The sequence below is a fragment of the Hipposideros armiger genome, unplaced genomic scaffold, assembly GCF_001890085.2.
Source record: "Hipposideros armiger isolate ML-2016 unplaced genomic scaffold, ASM189008v1 scaffold_799, whole genome shotgun sequence".
Lineage (NCBI taxonomy): Eukaryota > Metazoa > Chordata > Mammalia > Chiroptera > Hipposideridae > Hipposideros > Hipposideros armiger.
In genome coordinates, this window is record NW_017732149.1 from 552,466 (window position 1) to 580,134 (window position 27,669).

The 27,669-nt window shown below is 54.3% G+C and overlaps 3 protein-coding genes across 10 annotated transcripts; all 3 read left to right on the top strand.

The window, feature by feature from the left end:
* Nucleotides 1-483: 483 nt before the first annotated feature.
* Nucleotides 484-3,215, top strand: ZNF688 (zinc finger protein 688). 3 transcript variants are annotated; one of them, XM_019628604.1, is made up of 3 exons: nt 484-769; nt 1,499-1,612; nt 2,372-3,215. In XM_019628604.1, exons 1-3 carry the CDS (start codon nt 724-726, stop codon nt 2,890-2,892), a joined length of 681 nt encoding a protein of 226 aa, XP_019484149.1. In that variant the 5' UTR covers nt 484-723; the 3' UTR covers nt 2,893-3,215. The 3 variants fall into 3 exon arrangements, with proteins under 3 accessions (XP_019484149.1, XP_019484148.1, XP_019484147.1); XM_019628602.1 differs by having other exon boundaries at nt 485-1,201; XM_019628603.1 differs by lacking the exon at nt 1,499-1,612 and having other exon boundaries at nt 484-1,201.
* A 6,292-nt stretch (nt 3,216-9,507) lies between these two features.
* Nucleotides 9,508-14,999, top strand: LOC109374202 (zinc finger protein 764-like). 2 transcript variants are annotated; one of them, XM_019628599.1, is made up of 3 exons: nt 9,508-10,513; nt 10,666-10,779; nt 11,465-14,999. In XM_019628599.1, exons 1-3 carry the CDS (start codon nt 10,318-10,320, stop codon nt 12,508-12,510), a joined length of 1,356 nt encoding a protein of 451 aa, XP_019484144.1. In that variant the 5' UTR covers nt 9,508-10,317; the 3' UTR covers nt 12,511-14,999. The 2 variants fall into 2 exon arrangements, with proteins under 2 accessions (XP_019484144.1, XP_019484146.1); XM_019628601.1 differs by having other exon boundaries at nt 9,509-10,513; nt 11,597-14,999.
* Nucleotides 15,000-23,488: 8,489 nt separating this feature from the next.
* ZNF768 (zinc finger protein 768) lies at nt 23,489-26,957 on the top strand. 5 transcript variants are annotated; one of them, XM_019628503.1, is made up of 4 exons: nt 23,489-23,504; nt 23,924-24,314; nt 24,499-24,691; nt 24,916-26,957. In XM_019628503.1, the coding sequence occupies exons 3-4, from the start codon at nt 24,547-24,549 to the stop codon at nt 26,427-26,429; spliced, it is 1,659 nt and encodes a 552-aa protein (XP_019484048.1). In that variant the 5' UTR covers nt 23,489-23,504; nt 23,924-24,314; nt 24,499-24,546; the 3' UTR covers nt 26,430-26,957. The 5 variants fall into 5 exon arrangements, with proteins under 5 accessions (XP_019484048.1, XP_019484047.1, XP_019484046.1 ...); XM_019628502.1 differs by lacking the exon at nt 23,489-23,504 and adding an exon at nt 23,533-23,570; XM_019628501.1 differs by lacking the exon at nt 23,489-23,504 and having other exon boundaries at nt 23,686-24,314.
* The last annotated feature ends 712 nt before the right edge of the window (nt 26,958-27,669 follow it).

A 27,669-nucleotide genomic window follows, 5' to 3' on the forward strand; every position in this document is an offset into this window, starting at 1 on the left:
CCAAATCCAGCTATTGGACGCACAGAGGGAAGATCGTCGGGGGCCACAATCCCCGGCTCCACCACAGACAAGATCCTCTAGCAGCGGTTCTCAACCTTCCTAATGCAGTTCCTCATGTTGTGGTGACCCCCAACCACGAAATTATTTTCGTTGCTATTCTATAACTGTAATTTTGCTACTGTTATGAATCATAATATAAATATCTTTTTGTGTTCCAATGGTCTTAGGTGACCCCTGTGAAAGGGTCGGTCCACCCCCAAAAGTGTCGCGACCCACAGGTTGAGAACCACTGCTGGATCCAGAGCCAGCAGCACGGTGATTTGAAGAGGCCCGCGCTTTTTTTCAAACGCTGGGCAGGTCCCAGGCTAAGCATAACACCGCTTCCTGCAATCCGGGCCAATCGCTACCGCTTCTGGTGCTTGGGGCCAATCGCCACCACTTCCGGCACTTGGGGCCAATCGCCACCACTTCCGGCGCTCGGGGCCAATCGCCACCAGTGCTCTGCCGGTGAAGGGAGGTGCTGGAAGCCAGTGGTCCGTCCATTTTTCTTGAAGGCATGAAGGCTCTCCGCGACCTCCCTCGCGCTCCCTCTCCTCCCGTAAAACCCACCTGCAACGGCCATTCTATTTGAGGGCAAGCTGAGGATGAGACCAGAGAAGCCAGGCAGGCGCCATGTTTGATATGATCAAGGATTAAGAGCAGTCGGTGACAACTGAAGCCAGGATGTCGCCATATTTTCTAAAGGCACCTTCCGGGTCCTTCAGCCCGGGTATCTATGGCCAAGAAGTGCATAAACACCGAGGGGGTTGGTTAGTCCCTATCAGAATCCCCGAATCCCTAGTAGCCAGTCCCTGCTACTTCGGTTCCCTCGGCTGCGCTCAGACGCCAAGTCTGGGAGGGGCTGCAGCCTGGGGACCCCTTCCTGCAGACGACGAAAGCTGAGCCGAGGGCGGGAGGCGGTTGCTGCGGGGCCAGGGAGGCCTCTGCCTGGGGCTGGGAGGCCCCATGGCGCCGCCCCCAGCCCCACTCCCGGCGCTGACAGCCGGGGAGACCCGGCCTGGTTGCAAGAAGCTCGGGGCCGTGAGCTTCGCGGAGGTGGCCGTGTACTTCTCCCCAGAGGAGTGGGGGTGCCTGCGGCCCGTGCAGAGGGCTCTGTATCGGGACGTGATGCGCGAGACCTACGGCCACTTGGGCGCGCTCGGTGAGGCCCGGGTGGGCCCCCCTCCTTCACTGGGGTTCAGACAGGAGATGATATAGAGGGACCCAGAGGATTGTGAGCCCTAATCCCAAACTACTCCACCAACAGAACCAGCCACCTCCTATTCCCAGGTACCCCCTTGGAAGTCCTTCCATCCCGAATCCGCTTCCTTCAGGCAGGAGCATTGAGACTGTCCAGGTTGAGCATAAGTTCTGAGGACGTGCCTCCACCTTGGCAGGGGGATGCCATCTTCCCAGGTCAGCCTCTCAGGCTGCCACTGTGATCCCTGTTCTCTCCCAGGATGCCCAGGCCCCAAACCAGCCCTCATTTCTTGGATGGAACAGGAGAGTGAGGCTTGGAGCCCCGCCGCCCAGGATCCAGAGGAGGGGGAAAGCATGGGAGGAGCTCTGAGAGGTGAGGGATTGTCCCAAGTCTCTCCTGACCAGGCGCTCCAGGGCTTCTGGTCTAGCACTGTTTTCTTTCAGATCCCCATTCCTAGCATCCCTAAAGGAATGAAAGAGCCACCCGATGTTGGATAATACAGGAGAAAAGAAGGCAGACCTGGTACAAAGTTTTCAGAACTTGGGACAGTCACAATGTTGAGGCCAGACTAGGAAAATCAGGAGCCCAAGTCCAATCCTCAGGTTTCCACATTCCTGTGGGAGGAAATCCTTTTCCAGGAACAACTAAAACCTCCTAAGAATGGAAGTGCCTTCAGATCCACCTTTCACATTCCTCAAGCAAAGTAAAGTAGTACATGACAAAATCCCAGTAATGGGCAACTTGGCTTTTCTCTCCCCATGGTCCTCTAGCAGAGTGATCTCCAGCGACTAGGATTCCTCATCTGTAAAAGGCTTACCCTACAAAAAATCGAGAAAACACAGTACTAATAGCTGCTGCTTATTAAGGGCTAATTACTTAACATGCTTCTACTGATTTAATCCTCCCAACAACCCTGAAAAGAAACCGTTATAATTCCCATTTGACACATGAGGAACCCAGGCCCAGATCAGTCACTCATTAGAAATCTGAACTCTGTTAACCGTCCTTTAAAGCCTGTGTGATAATCACTAGGCAGTACTTTTCTGGCACTTCCTTAAGTCAAAGCACCCTATAACCTGAGCCAGTCTAAGTAAATGTGTTTCAAAATGTAAGTTAATTCCTGTTTCTCAGGAGATGCCCCAAACAAGAAGGAAAAGGCACCGGAAGAAGGACCAGAAGCCAAGGGACGCAGAAAGACTCCTGGGAAGGCGAGGCCAGAAGAGCTGGTGAAACGCAACCCTGATTCGGCCATCAGCAAGGCCTCGGCAGGAGTACAGCCACCCATAAAAGCTGCGTGGGCCCAGAGCGCAGGTGCGCAGCCCCCGGACCTGGTACCCAGCGATGACGCTCAGGCCAGCCAGCGGCGCCATGTGTGTACAGACTGCGGCCGCCGCTTCACCTACCCGTCGCTGCTGGTCAGCCACCGACGCATGCACTCAGGTGAGCGGCCCTTTCCCTGTCCTGAGTGTGGCATGCGCTTCAAGAGGAAGTTTGCCGTGGAAGCACACCAGTGGATCCACCGGTCATGCTCTGGGGGGCGGCGGGGGCGGAGGCCCGGCATCCGGGCTGTGCCTCGCGCCCCCATGCGGGGCGACCGCGACCCGCCCGTGCTGTTCCGACACTACCCTGACATCTTTGAGGAGTGCGGGTGAGCAACTTCTGCTGGCGGGCTTGAGCCTGACGTGGCGCCAAGGACTGACCAGGCCCTGAGGGAGGCCCCTGAGTCAGGGACTTGGGAACCAGAATTCATCTTTTGGGCTTCCCTCAAGGTTCTCTCAAGTTTCCAAACTTGTAAAAAGGAAAGTGCCTGTAAAGATTCAAATAGATTAAACGTGATACCCCTCTCCCCAGTCTTTCTGAAAAAAAACGAGGAGTAAAATGCTGGACTTTTCTCAGTGTTATCTCAGAAGCAGGTGCAACCAAGATCTTTCCATTGTCTAAAAAAAAAATAATAATAAAAACCAACAACACCCTTGCTGCTTATCTACAGGATTGGGAAATGTTGAGGGGAGCTAAGGCCTGGGGAGGGGGTCCAGATGGAGGCCATGGTCAAGCCCTGGCTAACTGACATGAGCAGGGAGCCTGGGAAATGAAATGGGTGGAAAGAGTACAGGAGCCCAGGCACAGAGCTAGTCTCTGCTACTTGCCCCAGGACACAGCTGGTGGTCACAGGCCCTCCAAAGCCTCACTCCCTCCCTCCTGTGTAAAATAAGGATTATCTGTATCTACCTCAAAGGAAAGGGTTACTGTGAAGACTGACATTTTAACAAGATAGTATGTATGCACAGTAAATGTGCAATAAATGTGTTGAAAGAGTGAATTATCAACATTTACCACTTCTGAAAGTGTAAAGAGCCTGCTAAGGAGTCAGGGCATGGATATCAATAGCCATGTTTTGCAGATGAGTAAACAGGCTCGGAGAGATGATGTGATTTTTTCAGTTTCACTGCTTTAGGGCAGCAAAGCTGGAAATTGACAACAGAGCAGAGCCCAGATATTTCTACCACATCCTCTGAGCAGTCCGATCTGGACAGAACATGGGTCAGGGTCTCAGGTGAGGATGAGGTGGGAACAGATGTGGACAGGAAGCCAGTGGGAGAGCAAACACCAGGAGCTGCAGAGAAGATTTTGTAGTCCTTAGTCCCCAGCCAGAGTGGCCTCCCCTTGGGGCTAGGGGTGGCTCCTCAGGACTCAGGGCCCAGCCCTGCCTGCCTGGGGGTCTCAGCAGGAAGCTGAAAGCCCCACCAAAGGCAGTGACCTTTCACTTAGAAAGTGCAGTCAACATTCAAAGACCTGATGGAGAGAGTGCTGGGTGGTAAAGGGATTTCAGCCAAGGAAGGCTGACCCCATTCATTCGTTCAGCAGACACCATCTGGAGCCCCTGTGGGTTTTTTTTTTCCCTTTTATATGTGTGTGTGTGTATATATATGTATGTATTTTTTTTAAATTAGTTTCAGGTGTACCCCTGTGGGATTTTGTGCTGGGCTCCAGGGACACGCTAACTTGGAAGAGTGTGATTGGGGCTGTGACGAAGTAAGTCCAGAGCACCACCTAACCCATCCTGGTTGGTGATACACCAGGAAATGCAGCTTGGAGAGGAGATGGTTGTGCCTCCCATAGCTTTAAGTAGGAACTGGTGTGTGGGGAGGTTTTCAGGCAAAGGGAGCAGCAAGGAAGCCTTGTTTGATAGAAAGGATAAAAAATGGACAGTATGGAGTAGGGACTAAGAGCATGGGCTCTGGAGTCAGACTGTCTGGGTTCAGGCCCTGACTCCCCTGTTTTCTAGCTGTGCAATCTTGGACAAGCCACTTCTTACCCCTTGTCACCTCTCTGTGCCTTAGTCTCTTCATCTATAAAACCTGGGTGATAATAGCACCTACCTCATAAGATTGATGTAAGGATTAAATGCGATAACAGAGGAGAGTGCCTTGCATATCAGTATCTAATAAACATTGGTGATTGTTATTACTGTAATACAATACAAAGTAGTATGTGAGGAGTACCAGGAGGAGACTTGGGCAGGTCTTCTGAATCACAGAAGGCTTCCTGGAGGAAGTGATGCAACATGGCCTTGAAGGATGAGAACGATTTCAACCAGGACAGGCATGTATAACAAATGGTCAGTGGTTCTATTTGACTGAAACATAAAAACTAGGTAATGAATGATGAGAGACAGGTGCAGCAGAGAGGTGGGTGCCAATTCAGAAGGGCCACAGGTCCCAGCAGAGGAACACAAGTTATGCCCCCTAGGTATGGAGGAGCCATAGAAAGTTTTCGAGCAGGAGCAGGGCTGTTTGACAGGTACTGTCAGATATGTCCTTGTAAAACAGTGTGGAGTGTGACCTGTGGGAGGATACTGAACACCAGAGATCTCTTGGGCATCTGATTCCAGAGGCGGTCAGGAGTTGGGATCAAGCTAAAGAGCAAGACTTTCTGGCAGTTGTTCTTAGTTCCTGACCTTGGAATTGGGAAGAATGGAAGGTTTTGGCCACAGAAGCTGCGTGGCTCAGTGACTGACAATATGAGCGGTGAACAAGCAAGTCCCAGAGGTTTCAAGTGTGGAGAGCCAGAGCAAGGGAGCAGTCAGGAGTGGGAGGGTGTGAAGGCCAATGCTGCATTCAGCGCAGCTAGTTGAACGGGCTAGAGGGGGGGTGACGGAGGATTAAGAAAAGACAGGGCCGGCCGAGTGGCTCAGTTGGTTAAGAGCTCGCTCAAGAGTTTGAGCTCTGAACAACAGCGTCCCTGGTTTGATTCACGGCCCGAGCTGAGCTGCCGCTGAGCTGCCAACAGGTGGCAGGATGGCTCAGCTAAAAAAAAAAGAAAAGAAAAGAAAAAAGACAGACAAAAAAGTACTTGAAAGTAGGGGCTAGGTAGATAGCTATCTCCTGATGGGAGGACAGTGACCCAGTCTAGCAGCCATGGTTTACTTATATAGCCTTGCTTATGAGGGGGGAGGAAAGGGGAGGAGAAAGTTCCTTGTATTGGCTGTGGGATGTTTTGCACCCAGTGTATCAGAACTCAGGATGTTTTATCACCAATGTACTGAAACCATCTCCTATGCTGAGATGCTGTGTCAGCCTTGCAAAAACACAGCCAGAGAGTGTGCCTTGCACTAACCTCTCCTTTACAGCTCCAGAAGGTGGTCTTGGTCTCCGGCAGGCCAAGGGTGACCAGTCCTAGAGATGGGGAGTCAAAGAGAAGGTGGAACTGGAGAAAGGAAGTACCCCTGGTGGTGGGGCGTGGGGAGGGGAGCAGAACCAGGCAGTGTGTCAAGCACAGTGCTGTCCAGGGCAGCAGGAGGCACGGTGGTCGGCTGTGCGCTCTCATTCTCAAGTATCGATTTAACAGGTATCTAGTAAGCATTTACTAAGTACTGGGTACTGCTTTCAGTGTCAGGATAGCAGAGAAAACCTAGGAGTCCTCTCCTATGGAACTCACATTTGAATAGGGTGGGGAGGCAAGTGATAAGTATATAAAACAGGGTACTCCTTAATTTCAAATCTGTAAAAGAAACTGCAAAACCGTTATTCTCGGGAGCATTTCAAATCTTGCTTCTGGCATATGTCCTCAGTTTGGCCCAAATCAACTCTTATAACAGTTCTCTACAGGTTTGGATGTTTCTTACGTTGACACCATGTGTTTCTTCCTCAAGGAGTGGGGGTGTTTGCAGCCCGCGCAGAGGGCCCCTGACAGGGACGTGTCGGGGGAGACCTACCAGCCACCTGGGTGTGCTCAGCTCCGTGGGGTCTGGTTGTCCTTGATCTCTGAAAAGGGAAGGGGGCAGGTGGGATGGGCCGGGCAGGGGCATTGGCCCCGCTCCTATCCCGGGTGACTGTTTTCCTGGGATCCCTGCCAGATCAGCCTAACTGAAATTCACAACCGAGAGTCCCTGGCCAGACTCCTCCAGTGGTTCTCCATGACTTCCTGCCAAACTTTCAGAACCTGTGCAACAACACAATGGCCCATGGCATGCTAACCTCCAGTTCAAACCACATCTCTCCCTGCAAGCAATCAATCCTACTTGGCCCCAGCTAAATGGAGTCTTTACTTTGGGGATATGCCTCTAGCTTAATGAGCCCTCGCTCTTGCTGTCCTGCCCTGTATGCACTACACCTCCAAGTCGAACATCCTTCAGTACCCTTCTCGAATGCTGTCTCCAGGAAACTGCTCCTGCAGATCTTCTGCCCTATGCTGGAAGTCTCCTCCAAGCGTGGCTCTGTGTCCACCTCTGTAGCCCCGAGTGCATTCTGCCCAGAGGTCTCCATACCTGGGCCGCTGGAGCTCACACCTGGTATCTCTCTCCCTTAGTGTAAGCTTAGAACAGTAACCTTATCTTGGTTCACCAATGGCTCCAACACCTAGAACATCTAGAACAACGCCTGACACCAAGAGGTGCCTGACATGTTTTCATTGAATGAATACATAGTCTTAATGCTGAGTAGTTAGGGTTCTTCCCCAGGATTTCCAGACCCCAAACCAGCCCTCATCTCCTGGGTGGGGCAGGAGGCCCAGCTGTGGGGTGCATGATACCTGCTCAGGATCTCCAGGAGGGAGGAAGACTGAGAAAGACAGAAAGGTGAGAAGTGGGGGCAATGCCCCGCTTCCAGCTGGAAGGGAATATGTTTTGTTGAGCAAGAAACATTCTCTAATTGTTCCTAATTTTTGCTGAGCTGAATCTATGACACACACTGGAGACTAAAATCTTGACCTTCTTGTTTTCACTTAATTGACTTTGAGGTACCCAGTGGTCCCATGATCAGGTCACACTGTCCGAGTCATCCAAACGCTAGGTCAGGGGCAGTGTGAAGTCAAGTTTAGGAGGAAGCAACTCACCTTCCGTCTCCAGATCCCTGGACCCTGTAACAGCCACTCCTATGGTTGGGGGGTATCTCCTCTGCTTGGTCCTAAGGTGGGTGGGAATGTCCCCGATCCGTGAGCCCCTCAGTTGGCCGACACAGTCTAGGGGGTGCTTCCAGGGGCTAAGCACCCATGTGAATGCTTCTGCCACTGTGAAAGTTGATTCTGTCACATGAACATGAATAGACCTTGAAGGATTAACAGGGCAAGTTTTGAATCTGCTACGTTTCACGACAGCCACTCAGAAAAACAATACATTTGGAAAGGGCCAGGAAAAGAAATCTATCTGGGTGTCATCATGAGCTCCTGGGATCAGAAACACTGACCTGGCCTCTGTTCCTGGGATCAGAAACACTGACAAGGCTCTCTGTAGCCAGGTCTCTCCCACCCCCGCCCCCCACCCCTTCTGCGTCCAGCCTCAACACCTGGCACTCAAGCAGCGCCTGCCTCCATGGGCCCCAAGTGGTCATGCTTTGCCATCTCACCACCAATACACTCTGGAGAGAGACCCTGTGCTTACGGCTAGTGCAGTCAGTACCTGGTTCCGCTACAGCAGCTACTGCTCATGCTACCTGCTGACTTACATACACAAAGGGTCCTCCTGTCCCCACTGTGGAAGATGCTTCAACCAGAGGCCCACCAGCCTAGTGCGAGAGGCCCCAGAGGCCGACCCAGGGCACAGACCCTAACACGGGTTATCCCCAGGAGGGTCCAGACACCCCTGTAAATTTCCAGCACTACCCAGAGCTATCTCGGGCCTGTGTCATAGGAACCCACATGAGGGGTGGGCACTGACAGGTGACAAAATGCTATTGATCTTAATGGAAATGTCCTGTTTTCTCGTGTCCTTCAGGGGCCTGAGAGGCTGGCAGAGCTAGGGCTGGGATTGAGTCCCGGGGCAACCCTGCGTCCTTACTCTTTCCAGACTTTTTGTCTTCTCCTTCCCCCTTTCTGCTGTGATCAGCTCTTTACTTGTCCAGCTGTCCTGGCTGTGGAGAGAAGCATCCACCACAAGGGGTCAGGCGGAAGCCTCAGGAAGGCTTTGGAAGGGGGTACATAGAGAAAAGGTCCAGACCAGAGCCCAAGCCCGCTGAAGACGTGAAGTGCATTTCCAGGAAGCATGGGACGGGCCGTGATTGACTTAGCCCAGGCAAAGCATCATGTCTCCTTCAGGAAGGGTGTTTATGAATGTGTGTGAATGTGCCCAGTGAGAGGGGGAGGTTTGGAGGTAGAAATGATGAGGAGAGTTGGTGCCATTTGCTGAAATAAAGACGCCAGGAGGGGCCTTTTGGGGGAAGAAAGGGATGAGTTCTAGTTGAGCCATGCCCAATCCGACGAGCTTGTGAGTCGTCCATGCCGGGATAAGGTGGCAGGTGGCTCTGTCATGAAGAGGAGCTCGGGAGCCAGGCTTGAGGTAGAGGCAAATAGATATGGGGGAGGCGTGTCTGCAGGGGATGTGGGGGGGAAGGTGAGCTTGCAGAAAGGGGCCATTATTTTTTATAAAGTTTTTATTGGGGAATTGGGGGAGGGGAACAGCGTTGGGGAATCAGGGAAGGGGAACAGACAAATTGCTGTCCTTTTGTGTTCTTCAGTCTAGTTCTGGAGTATGTGGCTTCACTGGCCCATGTTGGTATCATTGCGCTCTTCCTGGGTGAGGCAGATCGGTTACCAGCCACTGGACAGCCGCTCATAGTGGCTCTTGGCAGCTCACGCTGGCTGCTGGCCGCTCACGCCAGTTGCCAGCCACTCAAGGTAGCTTATGGCAGCCCACTGCAGCCTATACACCATCGCTGGTGCCTCACCACCACAGCCCAGCTCCAGGTCCAGCTGTTGTTCACCATCTTAGCTGTAGAGGGCGCAGTGTCACTGGCCCGCATGTGGGATTCTAACTGGAGCCCTGCTGCCAAGAGCTACCATCCCAAGCCAATTCTTAACCAACCTGCGCTGACTCTGCCGGGAAAGGGGGCCTTTCTGATCTCTCAGATCTTACCCTACCCTCCTCCAGCTGCCCCCGCAACCTGCTGAAATAGAAGCCCTCAGAATTTCAGGCTCGAACAAACTTCCAATAGAGAAGGTTCTCTTTCATCCACTACATTTTTTTACCCTCAATGTTGGATAAAGGCTGCTGTCACCCAGTGATGGGCCAAGCCCAATTATAAACGTCCTGGCCACAAAATATGACGTCCCAATTCCCAAGGGCGGGGCGGAGCAGGCCGGGTCAGGGCTGGAACAGCGATGGTCAGGCACTGACCTCCCGCCGCTTCAGTCAGTCCTCCAGACCCGGGCGGGGCGGGGACCCGCGCGGAGACGTGGACCCGCGCGGGGACGTGGTGGCCCGCTGCTCCGCCCAGGCCACTGGCTCCCGGGCGGGGCGGGGCGCCTGCTCCCTCACTGGTAGCCGTGGCGGCCATCTTGGCTGAGGGCGGGCGTCCCAGCAACCCGGAGACCGAAGCGGGTGAGGGGGTGGGCCTCATCTGAATCAAACCGCGTCAGAACCAAGATCGTGAGGTCGTGTTGCCGCCATCTCTTGGGGAGGCGTCCTCCACTCCTGATTGTGTGTCCCTCCAGCCACGAACTCAGTTTTTAGCCCCCGGTGTGGGCCCTGGAGAAGCCGCTTGCTGCGCCCAGACCCTCGGGCCCGCTGGGCAGGTAGTCCCGATCACGTGAGGCCCCGCGGAACCTGAGGCCGCTCTGGCTCGTCGCCGGGGCAGACACTTACCATGGCGCCGCCTCCGGCCTTGCTCCCCGCGCAGGAACCAGATGGGGCCGCGCGCGAGGGGAGGAGACCCGCGCCCGTGAGCTTCGCGGAGGTGGCCGTGTACTTTTCTTCGGAGGAGTGGGGGTGCCTGCAGCCCACGCAGAGGGCTTTGTACCGGGACGTGATGCGCGAGACCTACGGTCATCTGGGCGCGCTCGGTGAGCGCCCTACAGCTCGCAAGAGCGCACATCCCGCCCACCCTGTCCAGCCTCGGGGCCCTGCACGAGGAATGGGGGGCCCTAAGTCCAGGACGTTGAGACCGCGGGGGTGGGGGTGGGAGCGGCTTGGAGTCGGCGTTCTTCTCCCCCAGGATTCCGAGGCACCAAGCCCGCCCTCATCTCCTGGGTGGAGGAAGAGGCCGAATTGTGGGGTCCAGATGCCCGAGATCCGGAGATGGGAGAATGTCTGACAGAAGCAGACACAGGTGAAGTACTGGGGGCTCCGTCTCATGGGGACTGACCCCTCTACCCTCTGCCAGCTCCTTACCATCATCAGTCTTTTCTCTGAATTGTTTTCGCAGCTAAGGTGATTATGCCTACCTAGGTCCTGCCTAGTCTCTGGATTTAGCCTAGAAAGGGGCTGTGGTGTGACTAGACTCTGCTGGGGTGCGGGTCCCTGGCACACCTGCCTCTCCACTCCCAACTCCTGCAAATCAGAGCCCCTCCTGTCAAGTTGTTTTCAAAGCTCTGCTGAGCTCCACATTACCCTTCCTGTTTCTCTGCGTCTCATTCCTCTGCCACCTCATGTGTTGTTTTAGTTTACTTTCTTTTTTGTTATATTTTTGTAGCAGCCTCCTCTCTTTTGGCTTCCAGCGTTTTCTTCTTCCAGCTTGTCCTGTCAACCTGTTACAGAATGCCCAGCCCCTCTGAACTTGTTGAGGCCAGACAGGTTCATGGCTCTCTTGGTGCTGTTTCTGCTGTCTGAAGCATCCTTAAGCATCCACCCATCTCCATGATCCAGCTCAAATGTCATCCCCCTCTCCCTCAGCCTTTTCCCCACCCCTGAGGTGGGGTGGAATGCCCTGTTCCTTCCTACTCTCTCTGCTGCTTTTCTTTCTGTTCTCTGCAGCTGAGGAAAAGGTGTCACACTTACCTTCCCTGCTTATGCAGAGCTGAGTCCCAGAGGCAGCTATGGGTCCAGAAGATGGCTATATCGAAGAGGCTTCTCTGTCACCCTATGGGGTGTGGGATTCAAGGACCAAGATAAGCCAGGACCTGAGTTCTGCCTTTATCTACCAGCAGATTCCAAAAACAAAGAAGAGAAAGGACAAAGAGGAGGGACTGAGGCCCCGAGGAAGATCCTTTCTATGGATGCACTGCCTTGTGGGCTGAAGGCTCTTAAGCCCCCTTCTGCCCGGCTCCCTTACAGTTTGGAGCAGCCCCCCAAGGTCCCTCGCCGGGGCCGCCCCCCACTCTGCGCCCATCCCCCTGTTCCGAGGGCCGACCAGCGTCATGGCTGCTACATGTGCGCAAAGAGTTTTGCGTGGCGCTCCACCCTGGTGGAGCACCTGTACACGCACACGGGCGAGAAGCCCTTCTGTTGCCCTGACTGTGGCAAAGGCTTCAGCCAGGCCTCCTCTCTGAGCAAGCACCGGGCCATCCACCGTGGGGAGCGGCCCCACCGCTGCCTGGACTGTGGCCGGGCCTTCACCCAGCGCTCTGCCCTCACCACCCACCTCCGGGTCCACACGGGGGAGAAGCCCTACCGCTGTGCTGACTGTGGCCGCTGCTTCAGCCAGAGCTCGGCCCTCTACCAGCACCAGCGGGTCCACAGCGGCGAGACCCCCTTCCCCTGCCCAGACTGTGGCCGTGCCTTTGCTCACGCCTCCGACCTGCGGCGCCATGTGCGCACCCACACAGGGGAGAAGCCCTACCCGTGCCCGGACTGTGGGCGCTACTTCCGGCAGAGCTCTGAAATGGCGGCGCACCGGCGTACACACAGTGGGGAACGCCCCTATCCCTGCCCTCAGTGCGGCAGATGCTTCAGCCAGAAGTCAGCCATGGCCAAGCACCAGTGGGTCCATCGTCCTGGGGCTGGAGGGCGCAGGAGCCGGGGTCCCAATGGATTGCCCAGGACCCTGGCTCCTGGCCAAGGGGACCTGGACCCACCGGTGGGCTTCCAGCACTACCCAGAGATATTCCAGGAGTGTGGGTGATGGCCTCAAGGTGAAAAGACAAAGGGGGAAGATCTAGACATTGCATGAGACCCAAGCTGGGTTGGGTGCTAAACCTCTGTGGTGGTTCCAGGAAGGTCACAGAATTCCCTGCGCGAGCTGCTGGATGAGAACCATCTTGTTTTAGGCCCTCACCAGCTTGACCTGCTGGCATTTTCCTCCCTCCTGTCCCAGACTCTAGAAGCCTCCTTTGCTGAATTAGGGCTGAGGTAAGCACCCCTGGTAGACCTCTGCTGTGTGGAAGAAAAGGCTGTTTCTCCGCTTAGAGATGCTGAGAGGATTAAGGTAGAGGGGAACCTTGATTCACCCATTGCCTTCTTACTGCAGAAGTTCATAACTGATGGCTATGTACTGAATCAGGCTTATAGCTATCTTTTTTTATTTTTATTTTTTGGCCCAGCTAGCATTTTAAAATGTTAACAAATGATTAGTTAAGATTTCACACAAAAATCCAGGTTTTTGGCTGCTCTTGAAAAATCCAAAGATTTGGCAACTCGATCGAAGCTCCCACAAAACCAGTTGGCAGGAGGTGGGGGCAGCTGCCCCCTTTGGATGGAGCTGGAGCCTGTGCTCTCCAGTTCGGCATGCCCGCCACTCCTTATCAGCTCCTGACAAAAGTCAGCTGGAACTCATCATGGCTTGGCTAGGTCTCTGGCAAAGCAGGCTCTCTCCATCTGGTATTTTCCACTCATTTACATGACCTGTTGGGCTCCTGTGGTCATCGGAGTTTTGCAAACTATGGTCTACAGCATTCAAGTTTTCCTGAATCATATTCAGATAGAGAACATTATATATATTTGTGAAAAGGTGGCAGGAGTGAAGTAAAAGCAAGCTTTATTTTAGATCTTGCTTGCATTGCATTTTATGGTTGACAAAGCACTGTCTTGTCCATCCACCCACTTCATCCTCAGAACTGCCTGAGGAAGGGAGCACCTTGCTTGGAGAGGAGAGCCCCGTCAAGAAGAGGCAGTCAGGATGGAACCTTTTGCCCCAAACCAGTGGCATGTCTGCCATACCACAGCACTGCTCTCAGCTGATGGCACTTCTTGGTTTTGAAGGGGAAGGCCCTCCAAAAGGTCACCCTCCAGTCCTTCTTGGGCCTCCCTGGGAGCTCTATGGCTCAGGCCTCAGCCACCCAAGATCCAGCCTGGAAGAGATCCGAGCTTTGCCATCCTTTTGCAGTTGGGGACACTGAGACTGGGGAAGGCTAAGTAACCTGTCCAAAGTCACACACAGATGGCTGGATTCTTGGTGTACAGCACTCTTCACCACACCATTCCCGAATTTCTTGCCAGTGTCTCAGCCAGAGTTCTGGAGGCATCTGCCCACTCCCTCTGAGGGCACCCAGGCACTGACCTGGACTGAGAACAAACCAGCTCAGTGTCACTGAAGCCCAGGTAAAAGATGAGAGACAAGACAGTCACATAGCAGACCAAGGCAAGGGTGGAACCAGCCTGAGAGGAGAGTTCAGGGCAAACATGGGTTTGTGGTGGGTCCCTACCATCACAAACCAATGGGAACTAGGCCAGGAATATTTGGGGTTAGTAGCCAGAGGGAATTGTACTCATCTATATCCTCTGCACAGAATCTCCCTTTCACCTCGAGACTCCATTATCCATCTATCACTAATTCCTTTGTGGTCAGCCCAGCCTTGGCCATGTGATAGAAGCAGCCAGCCATGGACAGACTCTGTCCTGCCTCCAGTCAGGATGACCTTCACCTCAAGGAGTGGCAGCAGGGGTCATGCCCTCTGCTGGCCCTGTACACTTGCCTCCTTTACCCAACCTAGCCCCGTGTCTTGAACTGACTTGATTTTAATCTTCAAATCTGAGCCCACCACGATCTCCCTTATGCTAAGCTTTTCTGGGAGGATTGGCTTGTGGGCCAATAAGTGGGACATGGTGTAAGAAGAGGCACCTTGGCTGTGGCAGCGACCTTTGTACCAACTTGTAATTCCCTAGAGAAGCCAGTGTACAAACCACCCCCTCCCTTAACCCTGAGCTCTGCCTGGGAAAAGCCCAGCTTGCATACCGGTTCTCAGCTCAAGACTCAAAGCTAGATCAGGGCCCACCCAGGCCTGAGCTTTCCAATTAAAGGTGCCACCGTTACTGCCTTCTTTGAGTGCTGTGAAGTTTGCAAGACTTGCTCAGGGCCAAACACCAGACCCAACTCTTCTTCCTGCCTTTGTGACCCAACTTTCCTCCATTAAATCAATTTTGGGTGTGTAGGGAAAAGAAAGTTGGTCAGGCTCCCTCACCTGGCCATCCAGTGGAGCTGCCATAGTTACCTGCTAGGTGTAGAAAATGGAATGTTGCACAGACACTTTCCATCCTGATGATGACACTGTTTGTGTATTCTTACATAAGCACTTTGGCTATGAGCCACCATTGTCCCAGCATAGTGTAGAGCCCCGGCCACTGTACAAGGCAGGTGGTACCTAGAGAGCCAGTGAATAAAACATGTCTACTCTGCTTTCGACTCCATGCATCTTCCAGCTCCCAGAGTTGTGGGCACCTTACACTAGGGCCACCATGCTCTCAGACACCTGGCACATCAAGCAGGGTCCCGGACAGGTAAGGAAGCCATCCGCCCCTGGACAGGAGGATGTGGCCACCACACAGTGTGTGGTACCTAGTGGCCACTGTTCTCATGAGGTGGGCCCCTGTGGAGGGGTGGGAAGACGTGGATGGCTTTCTGGCCAGCATAGAAAAAGCCTTGCAAGCTTTAAGTGAACAGCTGCTGGCTGGAGAAAGGGAAGGTTTATGCTGGCCGTGTGGGCTGAGTGTTTCTCACTGCCCTGCACCACAACATGAAGGCAGCACTTGCTGAAACAGCCCAAATGCAGGACTTGTAGTCCCAGGAGGAAGCGCTGGAGGCTTGGGTTCGCCAGCTAGAAGGGGAGTTCTGCAGTGGTGGGTCTGAGGCAGAGGCCCCTCCTGAGTCCCGTGCAGAAGACACGGGTAAGGCCGAAATCATCCCTCACCCCCAGGTTCTGCCCATCATACATCAGAAGGTAAAACATGAACCACCTTTGCATTGGGGCGTTGCTGCCGGCAACCCAGTGGTGACTGAGTTCACAACCTATATCCCCTACACTCCCACTGAGTTACTGGAATAGGGGAAGCAGTGCCGACAACACCCTGGGGGGCTGGTCCCGGCTTGGTTACTGCGTTTGTCAGATGAGGGGACAGACAGCATCATCTGCTCAGCAGGCAAAATGGAAAAACTAGCCTTCGTAACGGTACAGCCATCCCTGCAGCAGTGGTTGAAGAACAGCCGCCAGCTGGCCCAAGGCCAGGGTAACCATTCCTTAATGGAGTGGCTCACTGCTGCAGTGCACACTGTGGGAGGATGCAGGTGAGCTGCCAGACTGTTAACAAATGGCACTCATACACTGAACTTGTTCAAATTATCCGTGAAATGGGTATGAAACATGCTATGTTTGACCTTAACACGTGAGGGCCAGATGATGAGCGGTTTATGGCCAGCATGAGAGATTTGGTTTTAGATATGGTCCCCACAAGTGCCTTTAGATCATTGGCCGCCATCCTTATGCCCTATGTTGGGCAGTGGATCCACGAAGTTACCACTGCCATGGCCACCCTGGGAGATGTTGAAAGCCGGAGACAGGAGAAGTTAGGACGCGAGGTCTGTGAAATCACAACCAGGAAGCCCAAAGCAGAAGCACGGAGGTGAACCCGAAGGCCCCAAAAGTTAATGCGAACACAAATGTGGAATGACCTCATAACGGCGGGGGTCAATTAAAAAAAAAATAGACTGACAACCCAACACGGTCTTGTTGGAACTTTGGAAACAGTTGCGTCCGGAGCAACAATTCCGGCAAAACCCCAAGGGGAAGTCCAGGAAGGCACGACCTGTGATCCTCCAAAAATTCATGCGACTACCTGAGGTCAGCTCCTTCCAGTTTGACTAGGGGAGGGGCCAAGGTACCCGGTCAGAGGGGACAAACAGGGACCGGAGGCCCCATGTGAAACTGTCCATACATTGGTCCCCTTCTAACGTGCAAAGGGTTCTGACCCTGGTTGACACTGGCGCAGACTGCAGCCTTATTTACAGGAACCCAGAACGGTTCCCTGGACCAGCAATCTACATTGACGGCTACGGGGGTTAAGGTAAAAACTGTCTCCTTGCCACTGGGTATAGGTAGACTTCTCCCCACCCCCATACCTACACGGTGTATGCCTCCCCCATACCGGAATATATTCTAGGAGTGGACGTGTTACATGGCCTTAGCTTACAGACTTAAGAGAGTTTCACCTTCAAGTCTGGGTGGTGAAGGTGGTGGTACGCGGACATGCTCACCACCCCCTTCAAGTGTTGCTGCGGCCCCAGCACGTGGTTCCAGTGCTACAGTACTGCCTGCCAGGGGGACATGAGGAGATTGGCCACATATTAGAACTGAAAAAGGCACACATCGTGAGGCCAACGCACAGCCCTTTAATTCACCAGTATGGCCAGTAAAGAAGCCTGATGGGACCTGGCGAATGACTGTGGACTATAGGGAACTGAATGAGGTGATGCCACCTTTGCATGCTGCAGCACCTTCAATCCATGATTTGATGGACCACTTGACTCTTCGCCTGGGAACTTACCACTATGTGGTGGACCTGGCGAACGCCTTTTTCTCTATTGACATTGCGCCTAAGAGCCAGGAGCAGTTTGCTTTTACTTGGGACGGGCATCAATGGACCTTCCAATTCCTCCCACAAGGATATTTACACAGCCCCACTGTTTGCCATGGGTTTGTAGTCTAGGATCTGGCACAATGGGACCACCCATCCTCTGTAGCCCTGTTTCACTATGTTGATGATGTCTTACTAACTTCTGATGCTCTTTCAGATTTAGAGCAAGCAGCTCCCTCTCTCCTCTGCCACATGAAGCCATATGGCTGGATGGTGAATGAGGATAAGGTACAGGGCCTTGGCTTATCTGTCAAGTTTTTGGGTGTTGTTTGATCAGGTAAGACAAAGGTTATACCAAAAACTATTATTGATAAAATGCAGGCATTTCCCCGGCCGGCCTAAGTCTCCCAACTACAAATGTATTTGGGCCTGCTGGGGTATTGGCAGGTATTTGTATGCCATTTAGCACAGATAGCAAAACCCTTGTATCCCATGAAAAAAAGAGTGCCCCATGGGATTGGACAGAGGCTATAGACCAAACATTTGTTGCTGTAAAATGGGCAATACAGGAGGCACAGGATGTACAAGTGGTAGATCCTGGTCGCCCATTTGAACTTGATGTTCACGTAACCCAAGAGGGGTATGGTTGGGGCCCCTGGCAATGACAGGAGCGTCTCTGGTCTCCAGTAGGGTTTTGGTCCCAATTGTGGAAAGGAGTGGAAGTCCACTATTCTCTGATAGAGAAGCAATTGGCAGCTGTGTATGCGGCTTTGTTGGCTACAGAAGCCATCATAGGGACGGCCAGGGTGTTGGTTCACACAACCTATCCCGTCCAATGTTGAGTTTGTCCAATGTTGGACCCAAGGACCAAAAACAAGGGTGGCGCAAACCACCACCCTCGCCAAATGGAGGGCCTACTTGGAACAACGTAACACCCTCAGTTTAAGCCCCCCCCCTTTTTTTAAAAAGATTTTACTGGGAAATTGGGGGAGGGGAATAGCGTTGGCGAATCGGGGAAGGGGAACAGACAAGTTGCTGTCCTTTTGTTCTTCAGTCTAGTTGTGGAGGACGTTGCTTTACTGGCCCATGTATCATTGCGCTCTTCCCGGGTGAGGCAGATCGGTCGCCGGCCTCTGGTCGGCCACTCACGGTGGCTCTTCACAGCTCACACTGGCTGCCAGACGCTCACGCTGGCTGCCGCCCACACACAGTAGCTTATGGCAGCCCACTGCAGCAGGGGCTGCAGCCTACACCATCGTTGGCAACTCATGGCAGCCCAGCTCCAGGTCGAGCTGTTGTTCACCATCTTAGCTGTAGAGGGCAGTGTCACTGGCCCCCATGTGGGATCCGAACCAGGGCCCTGCTGCTCAGAGCTGGCGTCCCAAGCCAGCTCTTAACCAATGCGCCACTCGGCTGGCCCAGTTTAAGCCCTTTGAGCGCAGAGTTATAACAAGTCCTGGGGCCTATTGAGCTCATAGCCCAGGCCATGCCAAGCGCTCTACCCACTGGGGAGGTCTTTGAGCCCTCACCCTACAGGGAAGGACAGCCCCCAGTACCTGAAGATGCCTGATATACTGATGGCTCTTGCCAGGGGACCACCGCCGTATGGATGGCTATTGGAGTCCAGTCCAAAACAGACACCATTCGGTTTGATACTGGGGCGGGCCAGAATAGCCAATGGGCCAAGCTATGGGCTGTATAGATGATAATCAGCCCTGAGCCTGGGTCCCTGGTCATCTGTACAGATAGCTGGGTGGGGTTCTGGGGCCTAACGTTGTGGCTCCCCACATGGAAACATCAAAACTGGCTAGTAGGACACCATCCGCTGTGGGGCCAGCCCATGTGGCAAGACCTCTGGGACCTAGGGCAAGGAAAGGAGGTGATCCTGATGCATGTCACGGGTCACTCCCCCTTAACGTCCCCAGGCAACTATGAAGATGCCTTGGCGGTCAGAATGGGCCCCTACCACTGATGGATCACTGATGTGGCCCACTGGCTACAGAGAAAGTTACATCACTAGTAGCAGAACCATGTGACAGGTGAGCAGACGCTGGGGGCTGCCCTTGAAGTGGCGGAAGATAGCAGATGCCTGCCATGACTGTGCCATCTGTTCTTAGGCCAGTCCCCAATGGCAGAAGCTCCCCTGGGAGACAGCAACTCACATGAGGGAGGATGCCCCTGGCCCACACCTATGCCAGAATAGCCAATGTCTCCAGCTGCTGTGTTTGTACGGAGTTTCCAGTCAGTGCTGCGGTGGGGCTGCCATAGCGTATCCATCCAGCTACCACAGAAAACTGGAATTAGTTGTGAAAATGGAACCCTTGACAAGAGGCCTGGGATACAACCTGGCGACACATCCTCTCTCGCATGAGGGCGCAGAAAAACCACACCAAGCTGTGGCTGAGCCATGTGGTATGGGATGGGTGGGGGTGGCTCATGAGTGAAAGTGTGGAGCTTACCCAGGTCATTCCTCTGTGTTTGGAATGACAGACCGGCATCAGAGACGTGGGCTGGGTGTCTGTGGCTTTATGTCAAAATATAACCTGAGTTCCCGAAGGTCGGGTATGGTTGAACGGCCAAAGGCAACACGGGTTAGGCACCATTTTCGTCGCAGAAGGGAGCCTGTGGGTTTGTGGCTTGTATGTCTAGCCCTACCTCCCTGCCAAGTGGACAGGGCACTGTATGTGGGGGTGGCTATATCTCCCGGCTAGCGAACAAACCACATTAATAAGTCGACCCCAAGATTGGGAGTCGTTCAAAGCCAAACACCACAGCATCAAAAGGATGCCCTGGTGGTTTTATCCCCTGGTTATTGTTAGCCCCCAGGTCAGTTCCATTGTGGTGGAAACACAAGTAACTGCTCTTGCTGAACACACTGCCCGAGCCCTCAACCAAACCCACGAGGCCCTGGGCCTCCTAACGGAGGAAGTAGACCAAACGAGGAAAGTAGTCTTCCAAAACCAGATGGCTTTGGACATTTTAACTGCTGCCCAAGGAGGAACCTGCACCATTGACATGCTAAATGCTGTGTGTATATTACAGATAATAAAAAAAAAAGCAAGCCTAGCGGTTTGATGCCTGGCTCGAGCTGAGCTGCTGCTGAGCTGCTAATGGCTCAACTTAAAAAAAACAAAAGAAAAAAATGAAAAAATGTAAGCCAGGCGCTGTCTGCCCTAGCTAAAGAGATCTATGGCATTCAATGCCTGACAGGAGACCCCCCTACAGGAATGGTGGGCTCATCTTTCCTCCTCGAGGTGGGCCCTCGCCCTTATACGGGGAGCAGCTTGTCTCCTGGTGGCTTTCTGCTGTTCCTTGTATTGCTGTTGCGGCCTCTGGGTACAGGGCTCTGGCTTGCTCGCACGGAGGCCTGGAACAAAGACCCTGGCCTGAATGGACAAACAGGCCGGTGAGGAACCCTGAAGGGATGGAGTGTAGGGAAAATGGAGTCAGTCAGGCTCCCTCGCCTAGCATCCGGCGGAACTGCCATACAGACCTGACAGGTACAGAAGATGGAGTGTTGTGCAGGCGCCGTCCATCCTGATGATGTCACTGTTTGTGTATTCTTACATAAGCACTTTGGCTATGAGCCACTATTGTCTCAGCACGCTGTAGAGCCCTGCCACTGTATAAAGCAGGCAGTACCTAGAGAGCCAGTGAATAAAACATGTCTACTCTGCCTTCGGCTCCACGCATCTTCTTTAGCTTTCAGAGTCGTGGACACCTTACCTCGGGGCCACCATGCTCTCAGACAGGGTGCCATGAAATGCTTAAGCCTCAGCCTCACTCCGCTCTTAGCCCCTCATTTCTTGGCACAGATATTACCTCCACCAAAGGGTAGGGTTCCCTTTGCTCTCTGCTACTGCAGGTCTTTGAGGCTCAGAACCTAAAGCAATTTAAACCAGGAAGAGAGTTTTCCTAGGGCTTCACTGGTGCATCAGGGAAAATGCCCTAGATGCAATGAGCCCATCCATATGGCCAGAGGGAGCGGTCAGGCCATGGCCACATGTTCCTAGCTTGCCCAAGACATTTAAAATAAGGGTAAGCATTGATTTGAATTCCAAAGACCCCTAAAATTTGAGGGACTATTACGTGCATCTTCCTATGAACAGGACGTGCAAAGATGTTTGTGACCCAAAGAAGCTAAAACCTGCCCTAGGCCAGTAATTTTCAAAGGAAGGCCTTCTTGCCAAAGAATCACCTGCTGTCCCTTTAAAATGTCACAAGCTCCCTGGGCCCTGTCCCTAGCTGCTGAATCAGAATCTCCAGGGATGGAATCTCATGACTGCCAAACTTTGATGAAAGAACCACTGCTCTGAACAAAATGTTATTTCCTGGCTGCTCTTCGCTTTGCAGGAGTAGGGGTTGGTCTCAGGGCCTGTCCCAAATGTCAGGCCAGGGGGATCACCTAGCCATACACAAAGACTCCCATTTCCTTTGTTCTTCCCAAAGGGGCCTGTGCCGTAGCTGGTATCTTCCCTGGTACTTCAACTCTTGATAGACTGGGGCGTCTCTTGTAGCATGACAGAAGGCCTCTTGGAGGGCTTGTCCTTTGCACACAGGGTGGGAGCAGTTCACGCAGGAGCTCCTCTCACATGGAGAATCTTTGTGAGGGCTGGCTCAAGAGTGGGCCGAATTGGCTGGACCATAAGTCTTGTTTGCACACCAGGGGAAAGGCTCCTCATCAGCACAGTGGTAGAACAAGGTCAGAGGATTCATACCTTGGATTAGCTGGTGCTTGGTTAAGTTGGAACCCTCATCAGAGGCTTCCCCATGCTTAGAGCCTCTCACTGCTATGGGAAGGTGGCAGGTGAAGGCTGGCTGCCTCTTGAAACCCCATTGCATAGTCAAGTCTGGTTCTAGAGGATGCTGCCTGGAAGTCAGCTGCTCTTTTACTCTAGGCACTAGTGAGACTGAATTTCCACGTAGAAATGATGGTGCCAGAGCAGCTTGAAGCCCTGGCCCCACCTATGCTCCACATGGGGCTGTGAAGAGTGCAGGCAGTGGGCCATGGCAAGACCTGTGGTTGGAGGTTTTGCCACTCACTTTGCATAGACAGCTGCTCTCCTGTGTGAATTTTCTGGTGGTTAAGCAGGTCAGAAAGTCAGAGAAAAGCGTCTCATGAAGGAGACTTTTGTCTCTCGCTTTTGTGAGTGCTTTGGGGATGACGGGGGTACCTCAGGTGCAGCTCCTCCCATAACCAGTGCACTTATAGGGTGGACCCGCAGTGTGGACCACATGAGCCATTCTTAGCAAAGGTTTTAGGACAGGCAGACCTTGGGATGGAGAGGCGTGGAGCTGGAAACTTGTTCCGGAGGGCAAGTACAGAAAAGTACTCTCATGTCTGTGATTCTGTTTGTAAGCCTCTATTGAGATCATTCTCTCCAGCCTTTTACCACTTGGAATTCTCCAAATTCTTGTTCTCATCTCTTTTCAGGAGAATGGAAGATGCCATGTTTCCTCCTAACCAGTTTCTACTCTTCGTTTGTCTGGGAAGGCAACCAGAAAACATAAACCATGGCTCCTGTATCACTCACACAGGAGAATTTGGCCCTTTAGCTGTCAAGAATGTTACCAGGCTAGTTTCAGCAGCAAGGGTAAAAAAGGGACAAGGATTGGATCCTATTAAGTTGTCTGTCCAGGGTCACTTTTTCCTTGATTCAGAGCTGCACCAGGGCAGTGTTTCTCAGGTTTCCTTCCTTTACAAGCCTCTATCCAAGTCAGACAGGAATGGAGAGTTCTCAGACGCCTTGAAGGACATCTGGTTCCCTGTCCACTTCCGCTCCTGAACTCTAATACCCTCACCTGGAAGAAATTCCCACAGGATCCTTGCCTCCCTGTGAGAAAAATCCAGGAATCGGATACTCAGGATCCCAGGGATTGAATTAAATTCAGGCTTTGGGGAAGGTGGAAGGAAGTGGCAGAGTAATTGAATACAAAAGCAGCCTCTCTGAGGGAGGATCCCCGACTGGCCCCTGCAGCACCTGGGACTTGGGAAGAAAGAAAAGGGCGTGTAGGGAAAACCGAAGGAGGGAGGGTGTCTAACCCTTGGCTTTCATCCTTCAGAAAGATAAAACATAATGAAGAATAAATGGGGGCGGGAAAAGTTCTGAAAGCACAAGCCCCGCTCCAAGGAAGACGCCAGGCAGGTCCCTCCCGCCGCTCCCGCAGGCACTTTTGGGGGACAGAGGAGGTGGAACCGGCCCGCGCACCCCCCAGCCAATCAGAAAGATGCCTCGCGTTCCCCGGCGACCTTTAACGCCTAGCCGTTGGCATAGTGGGAGGTGGCGGGTGAGAGCACTAGCTCCACCGGCCAATCGCTGTGCTCTCTGAGAGGTAGGGGCGGTGCCTCTGCAAACCGCAGGCGGAGCTGTTTCCCTGGCAACGATCCTAGCCCTGCCGGTGTGTGTGTGTGTGTGTGTGTGTGTGTGTGTGTGTGTGTGTGTGTGTGTGTGTGTGTGTAGGGGGGGAGGGTAAAAATTAGGAGGAGCAGAGGGAGGAGGGAGCCAGGAGGAGTGGGGGTGGGCGCGCCGGTCTGGGGGAGTGGATTCGAGGAGGCGGGGGGAGGGTCCCAGATTCGGGAGTCTCGACGAGCCCAAGGAGGGGTGCGTTCGTCCAGGTTCCCGAGGCGCGGCCGGAGCTGACCCCGAGGCCCGGGAGCGGAGGGGAACTAGACACCGCCCCCGTTGGCGCCGGGAAGCGTCGCTCCTTCTTGCTGACCTTGGTTTCTCTTGTCGCCTCGCCCTTGGCCACAGTCACTGACGGACTCAGAGCCCGAGAGAAGGACAGACAGGCCCCTGGACGGACGGGAACCTAGGACCTAAGCACACAAATTGCCCCAGCCTCTCCCGCCGGCTCTGGGGAGCTCCGACCTCCCCCACCTCAACGCTGGGCTATCCAGCCCAGGGTTAATGCCAACGAGTTTCCACCTCCAGCCGCTCCTAGAGAGGCCGCGGCGCTAGCCAACGGGGGAAATTGGCCGCGGACGGACACTTCCTGTGCGGGGGAAAGGGGGTCGGACAACCGCAGCCCAGCCCGGTCCGGGGGGCAGACGGCGGGGTCTCGGGCGGGGAGCGGTGTCTGGGGGCGTCAGGGCGAGTCGTGAAGCCCCTAGTCTCCGAGACCACGACGCGTGAGGGCCCCAGGGTGAGCTCGGACCTTGTGGGTGGAGGCGGGATCGCGGGGAGGGGAGGGGTCCAGCCGGCCCGAGAGGCCCAGGGTCAAGACGTCCGGCCCTAGGGGCCGGGGCTGGGCAGCCGGGTTTCCTGGGCGGCGCTGAGCGGGCGGGAGACGAGGGCCCGGGTCTCAGGGCACTCACGACGGGTCGCAGGATCGTCCGCCATCGTCGCTGCCGCCGCCGCACTGGAAGCCAGCGGGGATGGAACGGGAGGCGTCGCCGTGGGGCGTCGAGCCCCGGGATGTGCAAAGTCCTGACGAAATAGGGAGCCCTGAAGAGTCCCTCAGAGGTGAAGGAGGGAGCGCCCCTCCGAGGATCGTGCCTGAAAGCGTTAGAGGGGGCTGTGGTACGTGGGAGGGGAAGATAGTGGGGGACTTGGACACCTGGGACTTGGAGGGGGCGGGGACCAGGTGTCCTGGGTTTGTTGAGGGGGAAGTGGGAATTTCAGCACCTGCCCGAGGGCCAGCGACAGTGTTTGAGGAGGGCGGAGAGATTTGTGGCAACTTATGGTGGGACCCAGCGACCTTCCAGGCCCCACACAATCTGCGTTTTCTGTCTTTGGTCCTGCAGGCAACATGAGTGAGAATGAGGAAGAGGAAATTTCTCAGCAAGAAGGCACTGGGGACTATGAAGTCGAAGAGATACCTTTTGGGCTTGAACCCCAGAGCCCTGGGTTTGAGCCACAAAGCCCAGAGTTTGAACCTCAGAGCCCCAGGTTTGAGCCTGAAAGCCCAGGCTTTGAGTCTGGAAGTCCTGGGTTTGTGCCCCCAAGCCCTGAATTTGCACCCAGAAGCCCTGAATCAGATTCTCAAAGCCCTGGGTATGAGCCCCGGAGCCCTGAGTATGAACCCAGGAGCCCTGGGTATGAACCCCAGAGCCCCGGATATGAATCTCAGAGCTCCAGGTATGAACCTCAGAACCCTGAGTTCAAAACCCAAAGCCCTGAATTTGAAGCTCAGAGTTCCAAGTTCCAGGAAGGTGCAGAGATGCTTCTCAGTCCCGAGGAAAAGAATCCGTTGAGCATCCCCTTGGGAGTCCATCCCTTGGACTCCTTCACCCAGGGGTTTGCGGAGCAGCCCACAGAAGGCCTGTCACTAGGGCCACCTTTTGAGATGCCCACAGGGACCCTGTTGGCCACACCCCAGTTTGAGGTGCTCCAAAATCCCCTGGGCCTGACAGGGACCCTGAGGGGTCCAGGCAGAAGGGGTGGCCGGGCTAGGGGCGGGCAGGGCCCTCGGCCTAACATCTGCGGCATCTGCGGGAAGAGCTTTGGGCGAGGCTCCACCCTGATCCAGCACCAGCGCATTCATACCGGTGAAAAGCCCTACAAATGTGAGGTCTGTAGCAAGGCCTTCTCCCAGAGCTCTGACCTCATCAAACACCAGCGCACCCACACAGGCGAGCGGCCCTACAAGTGTCCCCGTTGTGGCAAGGCCTTCGCTGACAGCTCTTACCTGCTTCGCCACCAGCGCACCCACTCTGGTCAGAAGCCCTACAAGTGCCCACACTGTGGAAAGGCCTTTGGCGACAGCTCCTACCTCCTGCGGCACCAGCGCACCCACAGCCATGAGCGGCCCTACAGCTGCCCTGAGTGCGGCAAATGCTATAGCCAGAACTCATCCCTGCGTAGTCACCAGAGGGTGCACACTGGGCAAAGGCCCTTTAGCTGTGGCATCTGTGGCAAGAGCTTCTCCCAGCGCTCGGCACTTATCCCCCATGCCCGCAGCCATGCCCGTGAGAAGCCTTTCAAGTGCCCTGAGTGTGGCAAGCGCTTTGGCCAGAGCTCTGTGCTGGCCATCCATGCCCGCACCCACCTGCCAGGCCGCACCTACAGCTGCCCCGACTGTGGCAAGGCCTTCAATCGCTCCTCCACGCTGATTCAGCACCAGCGCTCGCACACAGGCGAGCGGCCCTACAGGTGTGCTGTGTGTGGCAAGGGCTTCTGCCGCTCGTCAACACTGCTGCAGCACCACCGGGTCCACAGCGGGGAACGGCCCTACAAATGCGATGACTGTGGAAAGGCCTTCTCGCAGAGCTCTGACCTCATCCGCCACCAGCGGACCCATGCTGCTGGCCGGCGCTGACGGGGGGGGCCCTGTCGGGAGAAGGGCGGTGGTGGGCAGAGAAGGGGACAGGGAGCTAGAGAATCATGGAGAACAGTGGGAAAACTGGAGGAGAAAGGAAGAGTTGACAATTCTGGGAGACGGGGGTCAGGGGGGAGGAAGTTACGTGCCCTGGAGACTTATGGGAAATGGGTAATGAAGAGGGGTTGGAGGGAGGCCAAGCAGGCGGCAGGAGGCTCTGGGAGAATCCAGAGAGGTCAACGGACAGCTGCCCTCAGTGGCAGCGTGCCCCTTGTAGATGTGTGGCTTGGCAGAGCACTAGGTGGGGGTAGGGGGAGGGAGGGCTTGGGTTACCTAATTAGAGTGTGGTAGCTTAGATTGGTAGCTGCTGAGACCCTTGTTGAGTCAGGAAGGGGTAAGGGTAGGTGGGGTGGGGAGTAATGCCCGGGTGGGGTCTGGGTTTCTGAGTGCAAACCCCAGCCTCCCTTGTCTCCCTCAGGCTTTGGACCCCCTGAATTTGAGTTCAATAAAAACCTTTATGTGGTAAAAGAGATTTGTCCTTAAAATGTGTGGATGGACAGTGCCCTGGGCAGTGGGAGAGACTATCATCACTGAAGCCACAGGGCTGTCTGGGAGGTGCATAAACAGTTTCAGGAGATGGGCTCCTGTCTGCCCAAGTTCACTTCCCATGCTTTGAATGCTGCACAAACACGGGGCCCCATTATGGGTTTAAGAAAGCCCTCAGCTTTGTGGATAATTCTCTTCCCAAAAACAGGGTCTGCCCTTGGGCCAGAAAACAGATCCTGATTCTTGTATCCAAGCATGGAGCATGTGCCATCTGCTTGGCTTCCAGCACCCAGCTATGTGGTTCTCGCCCCCACTCCACGCCGCAGGCTGGAACCTCTGTCCACCATTCTGTGCAGATCCTAACTCTGACCAGAACCACAATTTCCAAGCCCACCCAGAGGGGGTCATGTACTGGACCCAGTATGACGATTGGACTTCAGCCTTTAAGACCCTCCCACTGGCTGGGCCTAATTTGCCACAGTTCTGCCCCTTTTAAGGACCCTGGTACCTATTGGCAGGAGCACCCTGTTACCACCCCACCTTTACCCTACTTCCCTTTCCCATCTGACCCTCAGCCCTCAACACTTGGCTCCTCAGGGAAGGATGGGGAGTTTGTGCCATCAGTGAGGGTTGTGACCTTAGCTGAGGAGGACAGGCCACACCTTGGAGAATCACTCAGCTGCTGGGCATGTCT

What these genes read in the sequence shown, in the direction of transcription:
- ZNF688 (XM_019628602.1), top strand. Translation starts at nt 1,006, where the DNA reads ATGGCGCCGCCCCCAGCCCCACTCCCGGCGCTGACAGCCGGGGAGACC. An exon ending in CGGCCACTTGGGCGCGCTCG is followed by an intron (nt 1,202 to 1,498) that starts GTGAGGCCCGGG and finishes GTTCTCTCCCAG; the next exon opens with GATGCCCAGGCCCCAAACCA. An exon ending in CATGGGAGGAGCTCTGAGAG is followed by an intron (nt 1,613 to 2,371) that starts GTGAGGGATTGT and finishes CCTGTTTCTCAG; the next exon opens with GAGATGCCCCAAACAAGAAG.
- LOC109374202 (XM_019628599.1), top strand. Translation starts at nt 10,318, where the DNA reads ATGGCGCCGCCTCCGGCCTTGCTCCCCGCGCAGGAACCAGATGGGGCC. An exon ending in CGGTCATCTGGGCGCGCTCG is followed by an intron (nt 10,514 to 10,665) that starts GTGAGCGCCCTA and finishes CTTCTCCCCCAG; the next exon opens with GATTCCGAGGCACCAAGCCC. An exon ending in TCTGACAGAAGCAGACACAG is followed by an intron (nt 10,780 to 11,464) that starts GTGAAGTACTGG and finishes CTGCTTATGCAG; the next exon opens with AGCTGAGTCCCAGAGGCAGC.
- ZNF768 (XM_019628503.1), top strand. Translation starts at nt 24,547, where the DNA reads ATGGAACGGGAGGCGTCGCCGTGGGGCGTCGAGCCCCGGGATGTGCAA. An exon ending in AAGCGTTAGAGGGGGCTGTG is followed by an intron (nt 24,692 to 24,915) that starts GTACGTGGGAGG and finishes TTGGTCCTGCAG; the next exon opens with GCAACATGAGTGAGAATGAG.